Source organism: Hermetia illucens, chromosome 2 (genome assembly GCF_905115235.1).
Source record: "Hermetia illucens chromosome 2, iHerIll2.2.curated.20191125, whole genome shotgun sequence".
In the NCBI taxonomy this organism is placed as follows: Eukaryota; Metazoa; Arthropoda; class Insecta; order Diptera; family Stratiomyidae; genus Hermetia; species Hermetia illucens.
This window is the reverse complement of record NC_051850.1, coordinates 63068730-63092732: the sequence shown is the minus strand read 5'-3', so window position 1 is coordinate 63092732 and position 24003 is coordinate 63068730. Positions and strand designations below refer to the sequence as shown.

The 24003-nt window shown below is 39.9% G+C and overlaps 1 protein-coding gene across 5 annotated transcripts in view; it reads left to right on the top strand.

Moving 5' to 3' along the window:
- The window catches only part of LOC119647790 (poly(rC)-binding protein 3), a 124609-nt gene that overhangs the window by 68935 nt on the left and 31671 nt on the right, over window positions 1-24003 (top strand). For 4 of the 5 annotated variants that reach the window (XM_038048985.1, XM_038048986.1, XM_038048983.1 and 1 more), the window contains exon 2: window positions 19897-20078. In XM_038048985.1, coding sequence (XP_037904913.1) covers window positions 19983-20078 — 96 coding nt within the window. In that variant the 5' untranslated portion in view covers window positions 19897-19982. Of the gene's footprint in view, window positions 1-19586; window positions 19811-19896; window positions 20079-24003 lie in introns of those variants that run through there. The other variant, XM_038048984.1, reaches the window with a different exon arrangement.

The window sequence follows — 24003 nt, the reverse complement described above, 5'->3', positions numbered from 1 at the left end:
TTTCAAAGTGGCTGAGTGTGGAGTTCGGTGTCCTGCGCCGTATATTCGCTGGAAGTCGCCGGCCGACTTGACGCGCTAAGTGGCCGCTCGACCGTATCGATTTATGCACGGACTCCGCCATCGGGAACCCTCTGCGTATTTGCACCACCGAAACGAACGGCGGCCCACAGGGTGGGGTTGTGCCGCCCTAGAAAGCGTCTAGTTGCGGCCGCGGGCCGGGCCCGACCGCTGCTTTCTCTGGGCACTGATTGCGGGCGCCCTGCGACAGATTAAGTTGTCGCGTCTGCATCTGAGGTCAGTACGCCGCGGAGCTATTTGTGCTACTTGCCCGCGACTTGTTTACGCCTTCTCGCGGCCGCCCGTAATTAGAGCGCACTTCTAGGGTTTTCTCCAAGACGGCGAGACGGCATCGCGGATTTCTACTTTCTTCGCGGACCAACAAACCGGCCGTGCAACGTGTGCAGATTCTCGCAAAGAAGTATGCCCTGGATCCGCTCGCCGCCTGTACCGCGCTTAGAAATCATCCTAGTCGCGGACCGGAGAGAAAGCCCAGAACGCTTACTGCGGCTAGTGCGAGGCGGCGTGATGTAAGCGACATTTTGCATGCTCGCGGGATCGGGTCTCGAGAGATCTGTCTTGCGATGCGTGCATTTTTGTCACACATACGGTGGTAACGGGTACGGTGCGCCTCGCGAGTCCCCCTGCTTGCAACACGCATATTTTGTACTTTCGCGGACGGCGGAGCAGATGCTGACTGCATGGCTAGGGCCTGGCGGAGGAAGCGGCGCTGGAGGCAGTTCCCCCTGCGTCGCCGGCGCCCAGCAGCGAGACAATGCCAACATTTTTGCGCTCTGTAAAGTATGAATTATCAAGTTAATGGATTTTTAGCATTTGCGAGTGATGCTTCTGTGGTTGGCCGTGGTAATGGCGCTCCCGCGAGCTGGGTGTGCACAAAGCGCTCTAGGTTGCACCGCAATCTCGTCTTTCTAAAATTACTCGTGCCTGCACCAAAGTCCAATGCCCATTCTCAACGCTGGCACCAGTGAGAATGCACTTTCCTATTTTCGTCCGAGGAGTCTATTTCGGTTGTACATTCGGGCGCGGAGTCATTTATTCCTCGCAATTAGAGACAAATTAACATTGGTCCCGGTGATGTTCAGACAATTAGCGCCAAGGAGCTGAGCGGTTACAAGTCTTGGGGCTGCAACGCTGCCTGCACTTGAAAAGTAGTACAATTGCGGCCGCGTCTACCAGAGTGCATCTGGCAGGCATCCTCATTACGGAGGTTCTCCACCAACTTCCCGGGAAAGTTACTTTGGTTTCGGTCGAGCCACCCCGTAGGCAGCACTTTGCATGAATTGACTCGGAAGGATGTAGGCCGGGTACTCGGAGCACAAAACGTGCCCCACATGGCCGTTGTTGGGCGACAACAGGAACATGCGGTGCAGTTGGTGGATTGCACGACTGAGACGCTGGAGTGGAACATTTTGGCTGAAAGCAACTGCGGCTAAGTGCATGCTTCTTTCTATAACACTAGGCGTGATCTAGTGTCGCCAGACCGGAATTGGAAGATGTGGTATTGCAAGGTAACTGTTCTCAATTCAGTTGATAAGTTGCTAATCTGCTCCAACTGGAGTGTGCAATGGTTAAGGAAAGTGCACGGAAAGCAGGCGGCCGCGGTACTGAGCATCTGGGTTTTGTGCAAGTTTTGTCGGTTATTTGCAGCAATCGGAGTTGCGTGTTTCTGGAATCCGGCCTGCTATCAGCTTTGACCACAATTGATTGATGGCTGCAGTAAAACCATTTGATTATTAGTTTTGGAACGCTTTACTTTTAGGCGGAAACGTGTAATGCTGAGAACACACAATTCCATTCTTCCTGAACTTTCCAACACCACGAATAGGATTAAGTTCCACCCAACATTTGCAAGAATACTTTATTGGAAATTTCCTATGAATCGGTGGGAGCAATTCGAGAGAGGGTTTCGGAGAAACAAACCAAAAATTGATTACTTCGAACTGAATCGATTCAAAACTGTTTCATCTACTGATATTTCCAAAAGAGAACGTAACAGTTTCGTTGTAAATGGCTTATCTGGTCCTAATGCCAGTTGGGTTTCACCGATGAAAATACAACTGATTAAATTGTGATTCATTCACAGATGTTAATAGAAACTGAGCGTTCGTCGTTCTTATATTTATCGGCGTTGTTGCTTTTACTTTGACCCGTTTTGGTTGGGGGTTGATTCGTCTGGATCGAAGTTGCAACTTCTCTCGGTCTGGTGGACTTGGGTTTGACAAATCGTCGCTATTTCGGGGAGCCTACGGTCGTTTACCATCGCCTTTGATGTTCAGTCGGAGTGGCGGAGGTTTAACTATCACCAACGTGAATGGTATGATACTTCTTTTGTAACTTTATGACAATGAATGCGTTCGAAAATCATTCACCACTGTCCTCATTTTGAAAGTAAAAGCACCCTTATATGATTAGTTTCCGATCAGTCTCAGTGTAAATGCGGACAAAGTCGGATAAGGACGCGCTGAATATGTATAGTGGTGGCCAGATAAATGTTACAATATAGCTCTGAAGTGATTCCCAGTAGCGACTGGCGCTGTCAAGCAGGAATTTGCAATTTTGAAGTTAAGAGACGAGAATGTGTCACTGACCGCGATCGAGAAGGAAGTAGGATATAGTGAGGTGCCTATTTTGGGTTTTCTTTCGCATCTGCTGTTTTTTCAACAAAGGAATGTTGTTTTTTATAGGAACCAAAGAAAACTTTATTCAAAATGCTGGTTACCTACACATTTTTTCCACCTCTCGGGTAATTTATGAATACCCTGCTAATAAAATTGTTGATCTTTCAAGGCAAACCACGGACCAACCATGGAGGCAAATCAGTTTTTCATGTCTTTGTTGATATTCCGGTTGTTTTTCATTCAGAGCACGATGCAACTTGATGAGTTGTTGGTGATAGCGGTAGACATCGAGAGTTTCACCAGGTTTCAACAGTTGATAGTAGACAATACACCCCTGATCCCACCAAATGCACAGCATCGTTTTCCGTCCGTAGCGATTTGGTCTTGCAGAAGATGTGGCTGGTTGGTCGGCATCAATCCACGGTTTTTTTCGTTTAGGATTTTCATAATAAATCCATTTTTTGTCACCAGTCACAATCTGATGTAAAAACATCTTTTTTTAAGGTTTTGTGGGAAACAAAACCTTACTAGAATCGAGACGGTGTCTGTCTGTCCGTCTGTCTGTCTGTCACACCCGATTTATTCGGAAACGGCTGGACCGATTGTCATGAAAATTGGTGAGAGTATGTAATCTGGTGTTCCCGTTACATGCAGTAAGTGGCGCCATTTTGTGTTCAGCTTAAGGGGGGCTCCCCATACATGTGAATGGAGGGTGTAAACTTTTTTTCACAGAATGTAGCCATGTGGGGTATCAAATGAAAGGTCTGAATTAGTACTTTTTGAAACTGGTTCCATATTTGATATTGGGTGTAACATAGGGGAGTGAGGGCTCAAAATATGACACAAAAAGTGTAACAGGTCTCGTTCAGAACCTATCCAACCGAAAAATCTGAAAAAAAATCATGGTGGTGCATCTCTACAAAATCTAGGCCTCAAAATATATCCGGTTCCGATATCTGCACAAATAAGGTTAATAATGGTATATTTCCACTTTTTAGAAATTTAACCGGCACCCCCCTTATGTTCATCTTAGAAGTACAAAATTTGGCATGCGTGTAATGAAGAATATAATGAATAATTTGGTCAAGTTTGAAGAAAATCCAACTATTATTAACAAAGTTATAGGGGATAAAACTTTACCATTTTTTGTGAATTTCGTGCACTCTACAACCTGCATGACGTCATCATCACATGTCAATTAGTCAATACCAGAACGAAATGAGTTTTTATGAATGGGGTTGGAAAGAATTATTTTGTTTTAGTTTTTAGTCATTTATATATGAATATCAATTACTCCAACCAGACATGTGCGTATGTAGGTATATAGTATATGCGTGCTAATGAACTTTGCGGGTAGTATCTAATTCAGGTAGATATAAGAAGTAAATCGGAAATATGGGTACGGTCAATTTATATACGTGCATATATGTGTACAGTATTCGGAAATAGGCAGTTTGTTTGTTTAGGGTGCGCGTAATATCTATGGCTGTAATATATACGTATGTCTCGTAGTTTGGGAAAATATGAAAGATTATGTTTGATTTGTATTATGTTTGATTTCTCATGTGTTTTGGTGCCGGTCCATCTGCCTATCGTTCAATTCATGTGGCACCAATTTTCCGATCTTTTGAACCTTACCCATTGCACGTGGACGCATGGAAACGCCTTGTTGAGAGATACCTAATGGCTTGGCAAGTATTTTCTGCGTTTGAGTATCGCCCTTGTCTAAAAGAGCCTCCAATTTGTGGTCCTTAACTTTCCCGGCTTTTTTCGCTTAGATCGAAATCGCTGTCTTTGAACCAACGGAACCAGTCTCGGCACGTTGCTTCCGATAGAGCATTGCCACCGTAGCTCTCCACAAGCATTAGATGCAATTCAGTGGCTGATTTCTTCAAATTGAAGCAAAAAAAGGAGAGCCTCATGCAAATTCTTCTTTCCGGTAACAAAACTGGACATGATTATTGAAGAAAAAAAAATGTTTTTACAAGAAATTGCTGATATGCACTGACAATTGTTGACAAATGTCGAACTAAACAAAAATATATAGCGTGCTCATAGCAGCTTAATACGTTCACTGACGCTATCTGTCAGCAAACAGTGGATTTACGCTTGTACACCTGGTATAAAGGCAGCTTATGGAAGGGGGAAAAGTGAACCGGAGAATCGTGATTTAAAGGAAATTTGCATACAAAACCGATTTCTTACATCCAACTATATAAGAAATCAGCTTTCGCAGTGTCACCAAACAGATACTAAGTCGAGAAGTGTACATAGATGCTTATAAGAAATAGATCTTCAAACAAGGCTAAAATGCGCTAAAATGCGTACTGTTCGGTTAAAATTTGAAAAATAATATCAATTTTGGACTCAGATGAATTGGAGGAGAGTGATATTCACGGATAACTCAAGTATAAACCTCTACCGGCCGGATGGAGTGCCGTACGTTCGTCAAAGGGTAAATGGAGAGTTGCATCCAAGCACCGTGGTTTGCAGAAACAAGTTGCATAGTCTGGGGTAAATCTCATATTATGGTTGTAGTAATTTGTCTTCGATTGAAGGCTTATTCAATGCAGATGGCTACATAAGCATAATAAGAAATTATTTGGAGCCATCTATCGGCATGTTGATTTCTTTCGCGATTCGTCCAATTTTCAGAGGTGACTGCGTCATGCCGCAGGGCAAAGAAGAAGGAAGAATATTGCATTTTTGATGATGATTATCATTATCGCAAGAAAATTGCAAGCTAATAATAAAAGTATAATTTCCGGCTTTTTTTATTAGGTAGACATATTTGCAACGAATGCACACGACATTATATAGTCCAGATTAAATCCTAACCGTTATGCTATTTAAAAAAATTATATTTGAATCGCAAAAACGTCAAAACAAGATCCAACTGAATCTCAGCGATAAAAGAATCCTGGAATAGCGAAGATTGAGTTAATACCAGATAATATCAAGGCAGTATTGAAGGGGAGAGGTGGGTCCAGTAAATATTATTGTTAACATTTCTATTTATAAGCAATCTGAAATGTTTTTGTTACGTTCACTTTATTCAAAAATTAATTGTTCCATGTTTACGTAGTTTTTAAGTTGTAATAAGATATATGGGTGCCTTTCACTCCTTGGTGGGGTATAGCGCGTCAACCACACCTACGTATCATCGTTGGCGGTTACCTGAAATACGCTTCAACTCCGCCCCAGGACTTCTCGAGATGCCCGCACTCCTCTACTCTCCCCGCAAAGTTTTCTTTGATCGACCCACTCGTCGCCCGAGTGAATTCCCCTGCATCGTGTAGCCAGCAATCTAATTATCGTCTTTTCCTAATGTGTGATCTATCCATTGCTACTTCCGCCTTCAGATCACATCACATACGATTGTCAGGCCTGCGAACCCGTCGAGTTCTTCATTTGAAATAGTATCAGATCAGCGTAATCCTATGATGCGATGCAAACAGGTGTTGACGAAAGCTTGGAGCCTTCGGATGACAGTGGGGGCCTATACTATCTCCATATAGCAACGCAGAAAGAACATTAGCATGGAATACATAGCCTCAACTTGGTCTTGGTGTTGAAATAACTGCATTTCCACATTTTAGACAAGGTAATGAAAGCGGATCTAGCGCTGTAAATGTGTCGAGCAACATCCATTATGATGCAATCGTCGGCGTCGCATAATGGGACGAATGATCAATCTATGTGACAAATATAACTATTAGTAAAAACAACTTTTTTGTCGGTGGTGTAAACAATTTGCATAAATTAAACCCAGTTTTTGAAAAAAAACATCCTGCAATATAAAGCCCGCCATCACGTTCAGTTAGGCCTGTCAGTTACGCTGGAGGAGCCCACAATGCATTCGGCCGCCAGTTGAACCGAAAGCAACATCCACATACCGGCAAGCCGCAACATTATTAGTTCAACTCTGGACGTGAAAAGCTCCCCGCCTTATTTTCAGTAATGACCCAAATCACTTCTATGGTGCAACCTAATAAAACTCTAAAAAGCCCTTTTAGAAAAACACTGTTGTTGAAATTACCAATTTCAACCAAATTTAAACATACTGAAAAGCCCACGCCATGTTGCGTGACGTCACAACTCGCGCCAAGAAACTTGAGTAGCAGTTACTCATAAAAATATAAACGTGTCAAAATTAATTTCTCGCGTAAAATGCTAAGGAGAACGGTGAAAAATTGTTTCGTGCCTTGTTGCACAAAAAATACCACGAAAACCCCGCAGAAAGCTTTTTTCAATGCTCCGATATAAGATTTTCGAAAAAAGTGGATCGCCATGGTCCGACGGAATCCATTGTCTTTGGGGCCAGGTTTATATTGTGAGGATCATTTCAATGTTAGTTAACATTTATATGATATATGATTGCGTTAAATTTTTAAACCATTATATTTAACAAATGAATGTACCGAATTGGTTTTTCTAACGGATATGGTAATTTGGCAGGTGAAACTACTATTTACGGCGTAAAAAACATATAGTTATTTTCTAACGCGGGGACCCTATTTGACATATTTTTCATGATCATCATCAACGGCGCAACGACTGGTCTTCGGTTTAGGTCTGCCTTAATAAGGAACTCGAGACATCTCGATTTTGCGCCGAGGTCCATCAATTCGATATCCCTAAAACCTGTCAGACGTCCTGACCTACGCCATCGGTCCATCTCAGGCAGGGTTTGCCTCGTCTTCTTTTTCTGCCATAGATATTGCCCTTATCGACTTTCCGGGCTGGATTATCCTCATCCATACGGATTAAGTGACCCGCCCACCGTAACCTATTGAGCTGGATTTTACCCACAACCTGATAGTCATGGTATTACTCATAGATTTCGTCGTTATGTAGGCTACGGAATTGTCCATCCTCATGTAGGGGGCCAAAAATTCTTCGGAGGATTCTTCTTTCGAACGCGGCCAAGAGTTCGCAATTTTTCTTACTAAGAACCCAAGTTTCCGAGGAATACATGAGGACTGGCAAGATCATAGTCTTGTACAGTAAGAGCTTTGACCCTATGGTGAGATGTTTCGAGCGGAACAGTTTTTGTAAGCTGAAATAGGCTCTGTTGGCTGCCAACAACCGTGCGCAGATTTCATCATCGTAGCTGTTATCGGTTAGGAGAAATTATCAACGGTCTCAAAGTTGTAGTCTTCTATCTTTATTTTTCTTCCCGTTTGACCAGTCCATTTTGATGTTGTTGGTTGGTTTTTGGTGCTGACGTTGCCACCATATATTTGATCTTGCCTTCATTGATGTGTAGCCCAAGTTCTCGCGCCGTCTGCTCGATCTGAATGAAGGCAGTTTGTAGGTCTCGGGTCGTTCTTCACATGATGTCGATACCGTCAGCATAGGCCAGTAGTTGGGTGGACTTAAAGAGGATCGTACTCCTCGCATTTACCTCAGCATCACGGATCACTTTCTCCAGGGCCAGGTTAAAGAGGACGGATGATAGGGCTGCGACCTAATGTTTTCCAATAAGTAGCAGATTATTTTTTGTTCTCATCATACTTGCCACTGGTACAATTTTCTTCTTCAAATTTGAGAGTTTTTTCAGGTGTCATCTTAAATAACAGCCCTGCCTCGTCAATGTTATAAATTTGATTATCTGAATTTCTCCTCCAACGAATTTTCCGGGAACGATGAAAACGTGGAATTCCTTTGAGCACATGGATTCTGTTTCACCCATTAGTTTTGGAAAATTATTCTGAGCAATATGTGAAAAGTGTACTGGATTAAGAAGGTATTTCTTAATTTTTAAATTAGTTTCATCTAGTTTTCTCTTTATTTTTTCTGTTGTCTTCCAAATGGTAGGAGTTGTCGAATGTGAAACGGAAAATTCCTTCGCCTTGCTTGGCTCTCCGGCGTCTAATTAGAAAATAATTTTTGGTTTTTTCTTAAATGCGGCAATGCAGCATATTACTAAAAATATAGTTTGAAATTTAACTTTCACTGAATAGGTTTCATCCCTAGAATTGAAACAAAACCTAAGCCTAGAAGTATAAAAGTCGAAGTGAAAATTCAGAATTCGGAGAATTATCTTCCGTTGAATCGGATCGCAGGTTAGATAAGCGAAATAACGTTGTCACAAAAGAGTTCATCGGTTTGCCCAAATGTGTGCAAAGGGATCGACTTCATAAGTTGCCACACATATTCGATTTTTTCCTGGAATTCATCCAAGAAAATGCGTAGGTAAAGCCTATATGTCGTAATAATGTTTCTCAAGCCAAACTAACTTTGAGGGCTGAGCTCAGGTTCTTATATATTTCGCTGAATGTTCAAGGAAAGTACGCGGATACTTTGTTACAAAGTTGCTTCAAACTTACGTTGCGACTAAATTTGAGTTGATGATCACCGAGAATAAATTCCGAGAGTTAAAAAACTAAAAAACGACTAATTTTTCCCATAATGATAGGAAAGATTTTTTATTTCTCATATGCCGATCTTTCAAGGACCGTTGTTTTCTTCTTCAGTGAGTTTTAGTCTTAGAATTAATGGTGCGACTTCAATTTATGGTATACTTAGAAATAAAATTAGGTAGCAGAAACCCATCGTAACTCTGTTATGGCCCTCCAAGTGCAGACCTCAATTAAGGAAGCGCCTTTGTACATATCTAATTTTTGTATTTTTGTGTAAGAATTTCTGCTTTTTTAAGTGGCAGGATTTAAAAATATATTAATGTAATATATGGAAGCTATATTTCTCCATAGATTTCTTGCCTCATCGATTGGATTCACCAATTACACAATTCTTCTTTCTTCTTTATTGGCGTTTTCATTTAGTTTGCATCCTGATTAGAGCTTGTTCCCAGTCGTTTTGTCAGACCGAAGATATTTCTTGATAGCTGCTATTCCTACTATTTAGTCTCGATGGAGTGCTAGAAGAATGAATTTATTTAAACCAAATATATATGGTTACTGTTTACCCGTTGGTGGGGTATTGCGTCAAAAACACCTACGTGCTATGACTCGCAGTTACCTGAAATCCGCTTCAGCTCCGCCTACGTCTTTCCGAGACATCCGCGCTCCTAATTCAATCGTCACCTCTTTTCAATATGTGACCTACCCACTTCCTGTTCCGCTTTTCGATCACATAGCGTTTGAGTTCCAGGCTTGTGTGCCAAGTTCTTCGTTTGTAATAGTGTCAGGGCAGCGCACTACGATGATATCCCGCAGACAGCTTTTGATGAAGGCTTGAAGCTACTTCGATAAAGCAGCATCGAGGAAATACTAGCACAGAGTCTCAACTTGATCTGAGATAGCTGCAACAGCAATATTCAGTTTGCTGCAACTGTTGGCAGAAACCAGGCTTCCTAGAATATAAATGAATCAAGGCTTGGTTATGTTGGTGTTATTCCTCAGTATAATTCGTTCTGCTTGCCTCTCTTTCAAAATCAAAGACATTTAGCTAAGGTCTATGACCCGGTGAGAGAGCAGAGAGACGTCATAGTCGAGTCGTTGGAAGAAAGATGTCATAGTCCACATCTTCAAGCCAAGGCAGTACGAAAAACGTCGCCGATAACAAAGAAATAATATCATTGACAAGATTCTCTGAAAATTTGCCTTGATGCAGACTGGGACATTTTGTGTCATCATATGTCACTCTAGCTATTCGTTTTTACGGATGCCCCTACTACGTAGAAAACGCCAGATACAACTCCTGTTCACAACAACTTTCCAAAATGATCCGTAAGATGATGTGGTGAATGCATGGGACTGTGAAGCCCAGCGTCTTCACTCTGTTTGAGTGTCCACAAGAGGAGGAACTTCATCGGATGTGATACTCTTAAGAATCGTGGTGAAGTGTTCTTGTAATCTCTTCTGTTACTCGTCATCGTGGATGAGGAGTTGACCATTAACGTCCTTCACAGGACCATCGGAAGATTTGCGACTAGTTGAAAGTTCTTTCGTGATGCGCCATACATTTTTGAAATCATCGTTTTCTGTGGCATCTTCTGCTTCACGACCAGCCCAATAGCAAAGTCCGTTTCGTCAAGGCGTATACTACACTAAACTTCCTGGAATTTCGCTCGACTGTGGAGTTCCAGCATGTCCGCGCGTCATCACTCGAAGCGGTCAATAGGGCTTTCAACCCCCTCTGTCCATTGATCCATTTCATCGATCCTCCAACCCTGCGAAAAGTGGCAGACGCAAAACGCAAGCGAACGTTAACGACCATCAGATGGTGGTTGGGTTTGTTACGCACGACAAGGATAATTCCTAAATCTGCTGCTGATCGCAAAGTGGTCGATTAGATTGCTTGTACGGCGTAGGTCAGTTGAAACCCAACTGATCTTCTGATAAGCTCTGAGCTGCAACAACGTACAATACAATGTATTGAGGGGAGGAGCTGCAGAAATCCACAAACCTTACACCATCCGCGTTACGGTCACCGACATGCCCCAGCAAGTTATTGTCAGAACCAACCTTGGCATTCAGATCACCCATCGCGATCACGATATCACGTTTAGGAAGCCTTCGGTGAATTGCGTGTAATTGCTCGTAGAAAGCATCCACCTCCCATAGAAGGGAAATCTCCGTTGGTGCATAGCACTGTACAATTATGATGCTCCTTAACCTGGACTGGAATCTTGCAGTTTGTCAGAAATCGTGGGAACCGATCAAGAGAGCGCGCTTTGGGGTAGTCGTCATAAGCAATCTGACATCGGATTCACGTCTGAAATCATTCGGCTCAGCTTATATCGTTGGAATTCTCGGTCGAGTTAGAGAAAACGAGCACACATTCCAGAAAGCACTATTTTTTACGTTGCAACTTTTCAGTTTTTTGTTAATGAGAATTTATCATCACAATTGAAATTCCCCGTTCTCCCGCCTTCGACATGTAAGGAATGTTGGAAAGTTACAAATCGGCGTGGTACTTACGGAAGTGTTTACTCGTCGATTAGCACATTAACTACTAAATCTTGCGGACATATATCTTATCCGTCATACCTCTCTTTTCTTTTGTATATATAGGTAAGCATCTGCTTTCACTATATTTATAGCTTAACCGGCCTGAGGGCTAGATGTTCCATGACTGCTATTATTATTCTAAATTAGTGTCTCCCCTATCTTTGAGTTAATTTAAATAAAACTTTTAGGAATATTCTCCACATGTTAAATGAGAAACAAGTTTGAATCTATTGATTAGAACTGTTTCCCTTTAATTAGCTGTACTGATGTAGGTCGTTGGTAAACAATAACCTCCGTTAGCTGTTGTGTTTATTACTACCTATTGTTAGACGATGCAAAAATGATTCATAGTATTTTACCCTTTTTAAGGTTTTGTGTAAACACAAAACCTTATTAAAATCGGTTTACCGTCTGTCTGTCTGTTTGTCTGTCTGTCCGTCACACGCATTTTTCTCGGAGACGGTTATAGCGATTGACACCAAATTTGGTAGAAAGGTGGGAACTGTGAACGCTCACACATACAGTGAGTTACATCCTTTTACGTTGAACTTAAGGGGGGGTCCCCATACATGCAAAAGCGGGATGTAAAATTTTTTTTCATCAAATATAGTCATGTGGGGTATCAAATTAAAGGTCTCGATTAGTACTTTTCGAAGCCGGTCTTAGTTTTGACATTTCTTGGAAACATGGGGAGTGCGGGGGGTTGAAAGTGATCATTTCTTTAAGGGGGCCATTCTCAGAAACTACCAAACCGAAAAATCTGAAAAAAATCAAGAGGCTGCCACTATATGGTGCCTTGGCTCCGAAATACCTTTCATACCAGGTTTGATGGAAATCGCACTATTACTAACAAATTTATAATACGTCGAAATTGTTGCTTCTTTGAAAATTGAAGACTATCAATGTCAATATCACCCGAAAGTGGACATATGCATATATTACGTGCTACGTACTAAGAAATACACAAAACCTTTCGTACCTGAAGCGTCCAGCTTCCGGTTTCCCGACTTGTTTTAACTGTTTTTTCTTTATTGACTTATATATTTCCTTAACATTTTGAAAATTATACTCAAATGGTTTCATGTGGGGAAACATTTTCTAAACGACCCAAAAATGGAGTCGTATCTTCCGTGTGAGTTTTGAGTAATTTGCAATGCGACGTTTAATAATGCATCAACTTATTAATTTTAGATCAACATATAGTTAAAAAAAGATATATAATAGGTATTTCCCGATAACAGTGCCAGAAAACTGATTAGACGAAATATGACGATTCACTCGTGCTGGCGAGCTTATTTTATTTATTCTATTACTTAACATTTTAACTGCAATTTCTAGAGCCATGCTAAGGCACCCCTGACTCCTGAAATTGAGTATAATCTATTGTCTTGAATAAATTGAAATAATGAAAACTCGTTGTTTCTTTTTCGTTGGTGTGAATTTTTATTCTTGCAAATACCGATATTCCGGGAACCACTTGTTCCCTTCATCAGTGCTAACAAGTTTGCTCATCTAAAGTTCTATTTATACTATTTACATTTATTGTAAATAGTATAAATAGAACCTTAATGTCTACAGATGAGCAAACTTGTTAGCACTGATGAAGGGAACAAGTGGTTCCCGAAATATCGGTATTTGCAAGAATAAAAATTCACACCAACGAAAAAGAAACAACAAGTTTTAATTATTTCAATTAATTAATCGGAAACACCGCATAATTTCGCTCGGTTGAATAAATTTTCATGAAAAAAGCACCACAAATCGGAACAATTTTTTAAAAATTTATTTACTTCCAAATTGTAAGATTTCCAGTCTGGAACTTGAGATAAATAAATTTTAACAAGATCTCTTCTAGATGATTTTAGAAATGGTCTATCTTGTATATTTTAACTTAATTGTGACACGTATGAACGAACGTCTTAAATCTAAAGTTCGGTGTATGATTCTTAGTGTTAGCCGACTATAAAAGAGTAGTAGCGAGACACGCTTTGACCACATCCGAAATGAGAATATCCGCGATCGATATGGGGTTGCACCGATCGTGGAAAAATTGCGAGCGGGGCGTCTTCGATCGAAAATTCATTCGCCAAGATTGGTCTGAACCTCGAAATCGATGGTAAGCGACCAAAAGATCGGCCGAAACAATATATATACTGGATAGGGATTTGAAAGCCTCGCGATTGCATCCAGATCAGTCTTTTGATAAAAGACAAGTCGGGAAACTGGAAGCTGGCCGTTTCAGGTTTGGGCATTTCTTTTATAAAAACATTTGAGTGTGCATTTGTCCCATTAATACGTAGCACGTAATATATGCATATATTATGTGAGAATATCCACATTCAGTCTTGAATTTGCAAAGCGACAAATTCGACCTATTATAATTTTCTTAGTAATAATGCGATCAGAATCATGCTGTGTATTATACCTTATGTTATTGCAAAATGTCGTGGTGCTAGAATGAACTTAAGGGGGGTTTTGCAGTCAATTACTAAAAACTATGGTAATATAATATTATTAACTTTGTTTGAACAGATATCGGTATGGAGGGTAGGCACCATATAGTGGCAGCTTCCTGATTTTTTTCAGATTTTCGGTTGAGTAGTTTCTGAGAATGGTTCCCTTAAAGAAATAATCACTTTCAGGTATATTGATGATGAAGATATGTAACAAGGCATTCGCCCTAACGTTGTCGCTGCCAGAAATATGGAGTGTTTCTCTACTGTTTTCATGTATTCAAGTACGTGAGTAGTTTGTGGTCTGTCTCTATATGACCGGGCTACTTGCAACTCTCTATCATAGGTGCTATATCCACTGTATTCCGCTAAACTTTTTTGGGATGCAATTTAGTGGTTGAGTTGTTCTAAAACAGCACCAATTGAGGATTTGAGTTTTCCTATTCTTCTTGACCCCTGCAGTTGTAATAATCTATGTAAAGGTATCTGCATTGATGCTACATTTGGCAATGTTGATTATATCTAATAATCCTCTATATTGATCCAACGAAGTTTGTTTCTCTAAATCCAGGATTCATGCTAGTGACTCTGTAAGCGAATTCGTCAATGTAGTTTACTGTTTGGCCCAAGTGATACCTTTGATGACGTTGGTGTGAGGGCCAAATTATCGAGACACTTGAAAACGATGAACAGTGGTTTGCGATGTTTCTTTGGTGTTGATGACATTACAAGGATGTTATTTATGTACAAAAGGCAGAACTAGAGTTTCTGAACTACTGTTCTGCGCCAAGTGCCCTTGGGGTCATTTTGGGAGAGTGGATTCAATTGCATGGCGTAGCCTGAAATGTTGCATCTAGCAACACAGAAAGGACACTAGCACTGTAGTGCGTTAATGCGTCAGGCAACATCCAGTTCGGTACCACCGTCGTCGGCGGAAACCACGCTTCCTACATATACAAATTGATGGACGTCTTCGATGCTCTGCGCATTAATACAGATAGGGAGAGTACGATGGCCCGTCAGACGGAGAAACTTGGTTTTGTTGGTGTTTATTTTCAATTGAACTCTCCTTGCCTTTATTTCTAAATCTTGAGCTATTTGGCCAAGCTCTATGAGCTGAGAGAGCAAACAGATGTCATCAGCGTAGTCGAGGTGCCTGAGGAAAGATGTTATCGTTCATTGAATTCCTCCACGTCCTCCGGACAAGGCAGCATGAAGAACGTCACCGATAACAAGAAGAAATATAATCCTGGCGAACTCCGTTTTGGAGCTCAAAATCCTCCTAGGTGTAAATATACTGTTGAAATATCTTCGCTGTTGTACATAGGCTTAATGGCATAGCTTTGGTTTCGAACATACTAAACGAAGTGGTGACAGCTGATTTCGGGGCTTCATCTAGCACTAATCCAATTTGATTATAGATTCTTTTGATATCTACAGTTGTTAAAACTTTGCAACCTTACAAATGGTGAGCGAAAATTGCATATTTGTTTGAAAGCGTCACTTTTTTCGTAATTTCCGCACAATTAACGTCGCTTGTTTTCTTCCTCAGTGCGTCTTAGAGATCCCTTCGTATTAGCGATATTAAGTCTGAATAAAACTTTATGAATATGGAAATGATTGCCTCGCAGATTTACTTTTGGCAGACGTTTGCCGAAGAGAACAATGAGCGAAAACATTGGGCTAATATGGGGACTTAAGCAATCGAAATTAATTGAATCCCTGGTAATGCCGTTGATGTTGAACGTGATCTTTACTCGGGAGAACCAAAAGCGTATATTTCTCTTTTAGAACGTTGGGAATTTCCTAGTTGGAACTAGGGTTTCGTTAACTGTTGCTGAAGCGCGAATATTTTAGCAGCTTAGTAGTGATGGATTATTGGCGATATCCTGGTCTGTGATTTTGGTTTGTATTGGAGGACATTCGTGAACCCTTTGCGGCCTTAGTAATTTCACTCACTCAAGTGTGTCTATCATTTTATTTCTCGGGCGTCGGAACTATTAAGGGTTTGTGTAAACCAACAAAGTGGGAACTGTGAACGCTCACGCATACAGTGAGTTACATCATTCTACGTTAAATTAAGGGGGGGGGGGGATTTGTTATCGTGGCTGTATGTTGGATGCCAGTCGACTCAGCTGTGAATGAGTACCTGAGCCAAATCAGGGTAATAATCTTGGGCGAGCGCAATGCTGACCACATTGCCTCCTACAGTGTATTGTAATGTACTGTTACGGTCTTGCTCTAACACACTTCAAGGCCCTGATCCAATATGTATTGTAGTGCCAACGATTATTATTATTAATTAACTGCACAACTCCCCTTAAGTTCATTCCCGAATCATGAAATAACATAGAGCATGATCCTGTCTGGTTTGGTGGAAATCGCACTATTACTAACAAAGTTATAATAGGTGAAAGTTGTCATTTCTGTGCAAATTTAAGATGTCAGTATCACTCGAAAGTGGATATTCTCACTTAATATATCCGTATATTACGCGCTAGGTACTACAAATGGGACAAATGGCCATTCAAATGTTTTTATAAAATAAATTCATAAAAGCTTTCACATCTGGGCGTCCAGCTTCTAGTTTTTCGACGTGTTAGATGTTTCTCAACTGTAATCCTTTGGGTATGTCATTGTTGATATATTAGGACATTTTTTCAGTAAAAAAAAGAGATCAATTTTGTTTTAAATTTCTACAGCGGTGTAACCCATTAAGTATGTCAGTGGACCGCATTGAACATCCTTTTTTTTGAGCCTCGAATTTCGTTCCAAAAAAAAGAATCTTCTGGAAAATTTAATTTCATAATTTTATCAGAAAATTTGCAGTTAAAGTACAGTTAAATCCTTGGGGCTTTAACGTAGGTACCTGTCGTGGAGACTTAATCCTACGGTCTTCTTAAGACACGGATTGATTTTAGGACCACAATCAGAGCCCCGCTGGGACAAACAACAACGGTACCAGTTTATGCAAGTGCATGGCTTAGCATTCATACTGGTGGATGCAAGACCTACCTAAATCTCTACCGAACTAAGGAGTACGGCATCCGTGTTGAAACGCAACACCACGCCGAGCCCCGAAGGTCTCTTCTCGTTTGAGCATCACCACCAGCCCCCATGAAGCTCCCACTAGGGGGCCCACCGCAAACAACCGAGCTGGACTCATATACGACAGGAATTCTCCCGAAGTATATGAGTCCAGGGGCTACCCCGGTTCTCATGGTACTAGTATACCCCTGGTAAGGTTTCGTGGCCGAAGCCACTTCAGATGACTCGCCGTGCAGACTCGGCTCTGATCGCCCTAATTAAGCCTTGGAGCATTCGCCTACTGCATCACGGCCGGCAAGCCAATGCGATACAGCGCTTCCCGGTGCCACCACGTGGAGGTTCTCCTCGGCCACTTGGTTTTGGTTCAGTCGACAGGGTTGCCGCCCCGTCTTCCTCACCGCCACCTCAGAGCACCGCAGTTAAAGTACAAAGAAGTTTCATGCCCTGAAGTTTGAAGTCAAAGAATTGGAGTTATTATTTCTTGAAGATAAAGTCAGACCTTAGTTAGCCTCGAAAAATCAGTTTCGAAGTATTAGGAATGATTCAAAAGCTGGGGGATAATGGGTGCCTAACGGGATGAAGTCAAAATACGTCGAATGGTATTTTTTGGCATGTGAAAAGCCGATTCGATGGCAGAAAAGGAAATTTATTTTAGATCGTATGGTTTCTGGAAACGATTTTGGGGCTATGCACCGTTCAGGCCGAATATTTGAGATTCAAAGTTTCTGGTCTGCATTAACCTAATGCTAAAAACTGCATCCATTGTTGAATAACTTTACTCATAAACAAAATTGTAATTTTGCTAGTAGGGCTTTCAACAGCCTTCTTTAATAGAGGGGCGGGGGAAAGTAATAACTGAGCTAGGGAAATAAGGCGTCTGTGGCAAAAATGTGCAACACAATTCATGTTACTAAGCTGCCGTGATTCCAAGTCATTGAGTGGGCTTCTTTCTTCGCTAAATGGTACCGTAGTCCTTTCATTCTCCTAACAAATCGACCTAAGAATCAATTGTAATACTGTCCAGTGATCTTTCTTCTAATAACCTTCCTGGGAGCAGATTTCAATTACCGTTTAATCCCGATGACTCCATGTAAAGATTTTTTTCGGATTTCATTTGAAGAGGTAAAAAAAGAAACGAAGTTGTCTAAAACTTTTGCTACATTGTCGTGAAAATCAAATGTATGGCTGTGTTCAATTTTGTTGTGTGTTTGTTATGTTGAATTTTTAAAAAGCCACCATGAACGTTATCCAACTGCGATTTTATTTCATTGCATGTTTTTACATCCAATTCGGGATCAACTTTATATTTTTTCATTGAATGGAAAAGTGCCAAACGTCGATACAAACTTCTGTCAAATCAGACTTTATCCATGAATAAATCAGTAATTCGATATGCAGAGAAATATTTGAGAAATGATAGCACACGATGATAATATCCACTCCCGTTTCCTAGGCTAATCATATTCATCTACTTTTTTGTGCACCCCGAAAGTTATCAGTAGGGCTCTATCTTCCCGCTCTACCGCATTTGTACGAGTTATGGAAGTAGTTCGATTGCATCTAGAGGTATAACTATTACTTCCTGTTTCAAACTGAATCTATCGTTTCTGTGGAGGCGTGTATGCAGGCGAATGAATAATTAGTACTTTCACACTAGCTAATTGGAAATTAGAGTTCAAAGTTTTTTTTAAAAATGAAAATCATGTGGTTTCGAAAATATTTAGCATATATTAGGTTGGCACTGGTGCGACTTCGCATTTTGAAAAGTTTTCAACTAAGCCGAATGAATATGCTTTGAAACCTTCTATTTCATTGTTGATTGCTTTCGCTGCATTCCATCTCTACAGTTCTAAATGTTTATTTCAGAATAACAAAAATCAAAAATACTTGATTAGCTCACACGGTAATTCGCGCAACCCACTGCTGCAGAATCTAGTTCTTCAGTACACTCACTCTATTGTATTTTTCTTTTATTCATCGCATAATCTCGTTTGCACAAGTGTTTGGTTTCGATTATGTGTGGTACAGGGAATAGATGTGCTTTTAATTAAATAATTTCTCTTCGAGTATATTCTTCACCTTACCATTCAGATTCGTGAGAGGAAAGGATAATATAATAGAAAACAATGAACGCAATGAATGTTCAAGCCGAGTAATGTTGAATGCGAATATCGCCAATCTGTATAGAATTGAAAAATGGGCCTTGCTGATAACATTATGCAAAAAGAATTCATTCACATCGTTATCAGAAAAAACCAGCTTTGTAGTCATAAGTTAACTTTAACATTCTGAATAAAAGCACTTAAATGTCATATCTTCGAGCGTTGGGTTTTCTAAGCAGCTGATGACAGAGTTAGAATAGCGGTTGGATTCGCGCCCATTGGACAGATGTGACTGATCTTGAATAACAATTGGTTAAGGTGAAGATGTATATGACTCAGTTCTAAATAAGTAATCTGCTGTGAAGTTTATTTGTTATTTGACGGAGAGTGAGTTCTGTGGGTTTATAAGAATGATCTTAATACCTAGGAACATTTTGTTGATCTGATCAGTGGTAAGGGGGTTCATATATAGGAAAGGATATCTATGCCCATTGCCATATTTTTCGTGGACTATTTGCACCTTTATTACAATGAGTCATAGTCTTAGTTGTGAAGTCATGGACGTGAATGAATGAAGTGTTATGCCATCTCAAGTTAGTCCTAATTCTATTTATCTTATTATGTAAGTCCCTCTCATATTGGAAATGTGCTAATTATGTGAAATATGTTTTCTTTTCAGCAATCAACCAATAAGCATAACGTAAATTGAGACTGTCGAAATAATAATTTAAATTCGAACAAAGAGAAGTTGACCAGCTGCGTAAAATGGAAGACAGTAATAACGGCAAAAATAATGTTGCTTCCAACATCAAAGATGATCCCTCAGTAACGTTGACGATAAGATTAATTATGCAAGGGAAGGTAAGACTGATAATTTTAGATAATTCAATCAATTTAACTAAACTGTATAGTTTCTGCCATAAATTCGACATTTCTTCTCGAAATAAAAAAAAACGGAATGCTAACACCCACATTAGTTGAGGAATTTAAAAGGAATTGCGTTTCCATGGTACACTTTTACGTTTATTCGAGTGTAATTATAATTCTAGCTGACTATATTTGTCATTCATGAACTATGTATATTTGATGTCTTTTGTCTGAACTCAGTTTGTAGAAATGTCAGTTTAACATGTTCCCGGCGTATAGTTATCGTGGTTGTGCGTCTCCGGGTTAGAATTTTTAAGCAAGATTCGTAGATAACAGACAAATTTCCTACTATTTACTACTACATTTGTAGAGTATAAACAATAACACGGCATTTTGGTTGTTTGGATTGTTACTATTTCACTTTTGATGAGATTACACCTCAGTTTCATTATGTTGACGATTATTGCTTTGTGACTGATAAGACTATCTCAGTGGGAATATCATGGACACACGCATAAACACATATGGTAAGAATTCGAGCCTAGGGCAAGATTAGTGATATTACATGATATCTTGTGAATATAGGTAAAATCCGTGGGTCATATAACCTGACTAGGGAAACAAATACAAAAACCTTAAATTGAAATGACGCGGACATTCAACCGTAGGGATCATCTCTTGTGATGCAGAGGGCGAGTCGATTTAGAAAATTATTGACATAGTGATGCAGCAATTAATTCAATGAAATGCCTCCCAAGCGCTCGTTCTTGTTTCTACTTTTTCTTAAGTGAACTCATAACCCGATATCCTCGCTTAATGAATTCAACATCGTAAATGTGCCTTCAATTATTTACTTTGCGTAAGTCTGTAAAGGACGTTAAAGAAACTTTGTCATTGACATCTCACATAACTAACCTATCTGCGATACGTATAGCAGGGATATGTTCAGTTTGCCACCCTAATATGTTGTTACTTTATGAGTGGCTACTTGGTTCTTTAGACATCGAATGGCTCTGCGCGCGATATGCGACGATCGCAATCAATAACTCAATTTGTTTGACTTGTATAACGTTAAAATTGACTTGAAACTAAAATCGAAAAACAAGCACAAAGAAAATTAAAAAGTTGGTTAACACTTTTTAGTTTTAGAAATGAAGTTTGGAGTTTGGATAGTTGACCATGTGAAAATTTGTTGTTCAATACTACACAAACTCTGTTTAAGTTGTTTGGCAGAAGTGAAACTTTTTAAGCTTTGAGTGACATTGGTGGTCAGTTTTCATGCGTTGCTTGCGTAGAGATAGAGGTCTGCTATGAAGGTCCGAATGGATAGGCAGAAGCACATAAATGAACATGCACTTGTAGAATGCTGTTATTCTATATAATTTAAAGCATTTCTAAAGTGGATGTTTTATGGGGCTAATTCTTCTAATTAATGATTACCGGAGGATTTCTTTTTAGTTTGGAATATTTCTGATTTGAACTTTTCCTGTTTCTGGCACTTTTTTCAGAAGAACCATAATTTCCTTTCCGATATTGTACAAGTGAATTACAATAATAATAATAAGTAAACTCCCTCCCCCGTGGTGTATACCACCTCGATTGTGATTTCAAGATATATAATGAGGGTATTGCGGCTGGACGCATATTTGCATTTAAGTGAACTTAAGATGCAGATGCGTTCTCAAGAAAGTAGCTGTGTGTTCCCACATGATGATAGGCTTCAATTTTTCAATTTTAACAGCAACATTTTCCGTTTAACATCTTCCTTGAAAAGTTACCTTAACAAAGTTAACGTTTGAAACTAGTGTTGTCAACTTATAGCTGCTTTCGGGGAAGTTATAAAAATTTACAGATTTTCCGTGATTTATTATAAAAGATGAGTTCGTCTTGAGAACTCCAAGGAACACACGGAATCAGCTATTATTTCGTAGGTCGATAAATTTATATGAATACAATAGTTGGCAACATTATGATCTGATATTATTTAAAATATGACGTTTAGCGTTTGTCAAGAGAAACACAACCGCAATGAGTTGTTAATTCATTTCTCTCATCTGAGCCTCTGTATCATTCGTTTTGGAATTCTAATCCAGTTACTTAACCCAGTCTGTTTCAATTTGCCGAATTCAACATGTTTTGGTGCTCGTGATTCTTTCATTAACTCGTGCAATATTTGTACCTAACTCAACTCACTACTAAACATCTCACTATGTAAACACAAAACCTTATTAAAATCGGTTTACTGCCTGTCTGTCTGTCCGTCACATGCATTTTTCTCGGAGACGGTTGTAGCGATTGACATCAAATTTGGCAGAAAGGTGGAAGCTGTGAACACTCACGCATATAATGAGTTACGTCCTTTTAGGTCGAATTTAAGGGGGGTCCCCATGCATGCAAAAGGAGGGTGGACATTTTTTTTCATCAAGTCATGTGGGGTATCAAATTAAAGAATTCGGTTAGTACTTTTCGAAGCCGATCCTAGTTTTAACATTTGTTGGAGAGGTGGGGAGTGCGGAGGGTTGAAAGTGATCATTTCTTTAACGGACCCATTCTCAGAAACTACTTAACCGAAAAATCCGAAAAAGTCAAGAGGCTGCCACTTTATGATGCCTAGGCTCCGAAATACCCTCCATACCGATACCTGTTCAAATAAAGTTAATAATAGTACATTAACATCATTTTTAATAATTGACAGGAAAACCCCCCTTAAGTTCCTCCTAGAATAACGAAATAAATGATCCAAATTTGGTGAAAATCCCGCTATTACTAACAAAGTTATAATAGGTCAAAGCTGTCGCTTCTGTGCAAATTCAAGACTTTGAATGTCAATATCACTTGAAAGTGGACATTCTCACATAATATATGCATATATTACCTGCCACATACTAATGGGACAAATGAACACTCAAATCTCTTTATAAAAGAAATACACAAAGCCTTTCATACCTGAAGCGTCGAAAAGCTTTCGCATCAGTTTCCCCTCAAATGTGCCCATCAATCTTTACGATGTCCCTGGCTGTAAGTACAGTGCGCAAAACTGGCTTAGCCGCACACAGTTTTTTTTATTGGTATGAAGTAACACAGAAATGCATTGATTAAGTAAATATACAAGTTGTTAATTAATAAAAAATTATACTAACACTTAAAATGTATGATCCAATTTGAAGCAAACCAATTTGAAGTAAAACAAAACCTTATTAAAATCGGTTCAATGTCTGTCTGTCCGTCGGTCTGCCTGTCTGTCTGTCACAGGCACTTTTCTCAGAAACGGCTGTACCGATTGACACGAAATTTAGTGCGAAGGTGGGACCTGTGGACCCCCAGACATGCAGTGAGCGACATCCTCCTATGTTGAGATTTAGGCGGAGGTCCCCATGCATGTGAAAGGGGGTTGTAAACATTTTTTCACCATATATCTGTTCAAATTAAGTTAATAATAGTATATTACCATATTTTTTGAAAATTGGTAAAAGTTAGTGGTAGTATAAAATATAACATGAAGCTACCTAGTTTTATTTTTATTTTGAAATGTAGCTGCTAAATATTGCCGACCATTTGCGTAAACAACTCTTGCTAAAATGCCTCAAACATCTTCGAATTATGAATTCTATCCTACCTTTATCTTTTGAATAGCAAATTAGGACATCATCGAAGATCCCAATAAATCTTTCTGCCTTCATTTTGTTGGTTATAAAGCAGAATTACAGTTTCCCGTAATAAGAATTTACTCCTCCCATCATAATCGGCGCACGGCTTAGTCTTGAGGGATCATTTGAACACAGATGCTGCCAATAGCAGCTACTTCCTCGGGTCCTGCCAGCTTTGTGTGAAGATGCATGCTGGGGTTTTTTGCCGGTTTTTTGCATTTGATCTTTTCGTCCGCGCTTTCTAGGTGAAAGTTGCAGTTTTGAAACAATTT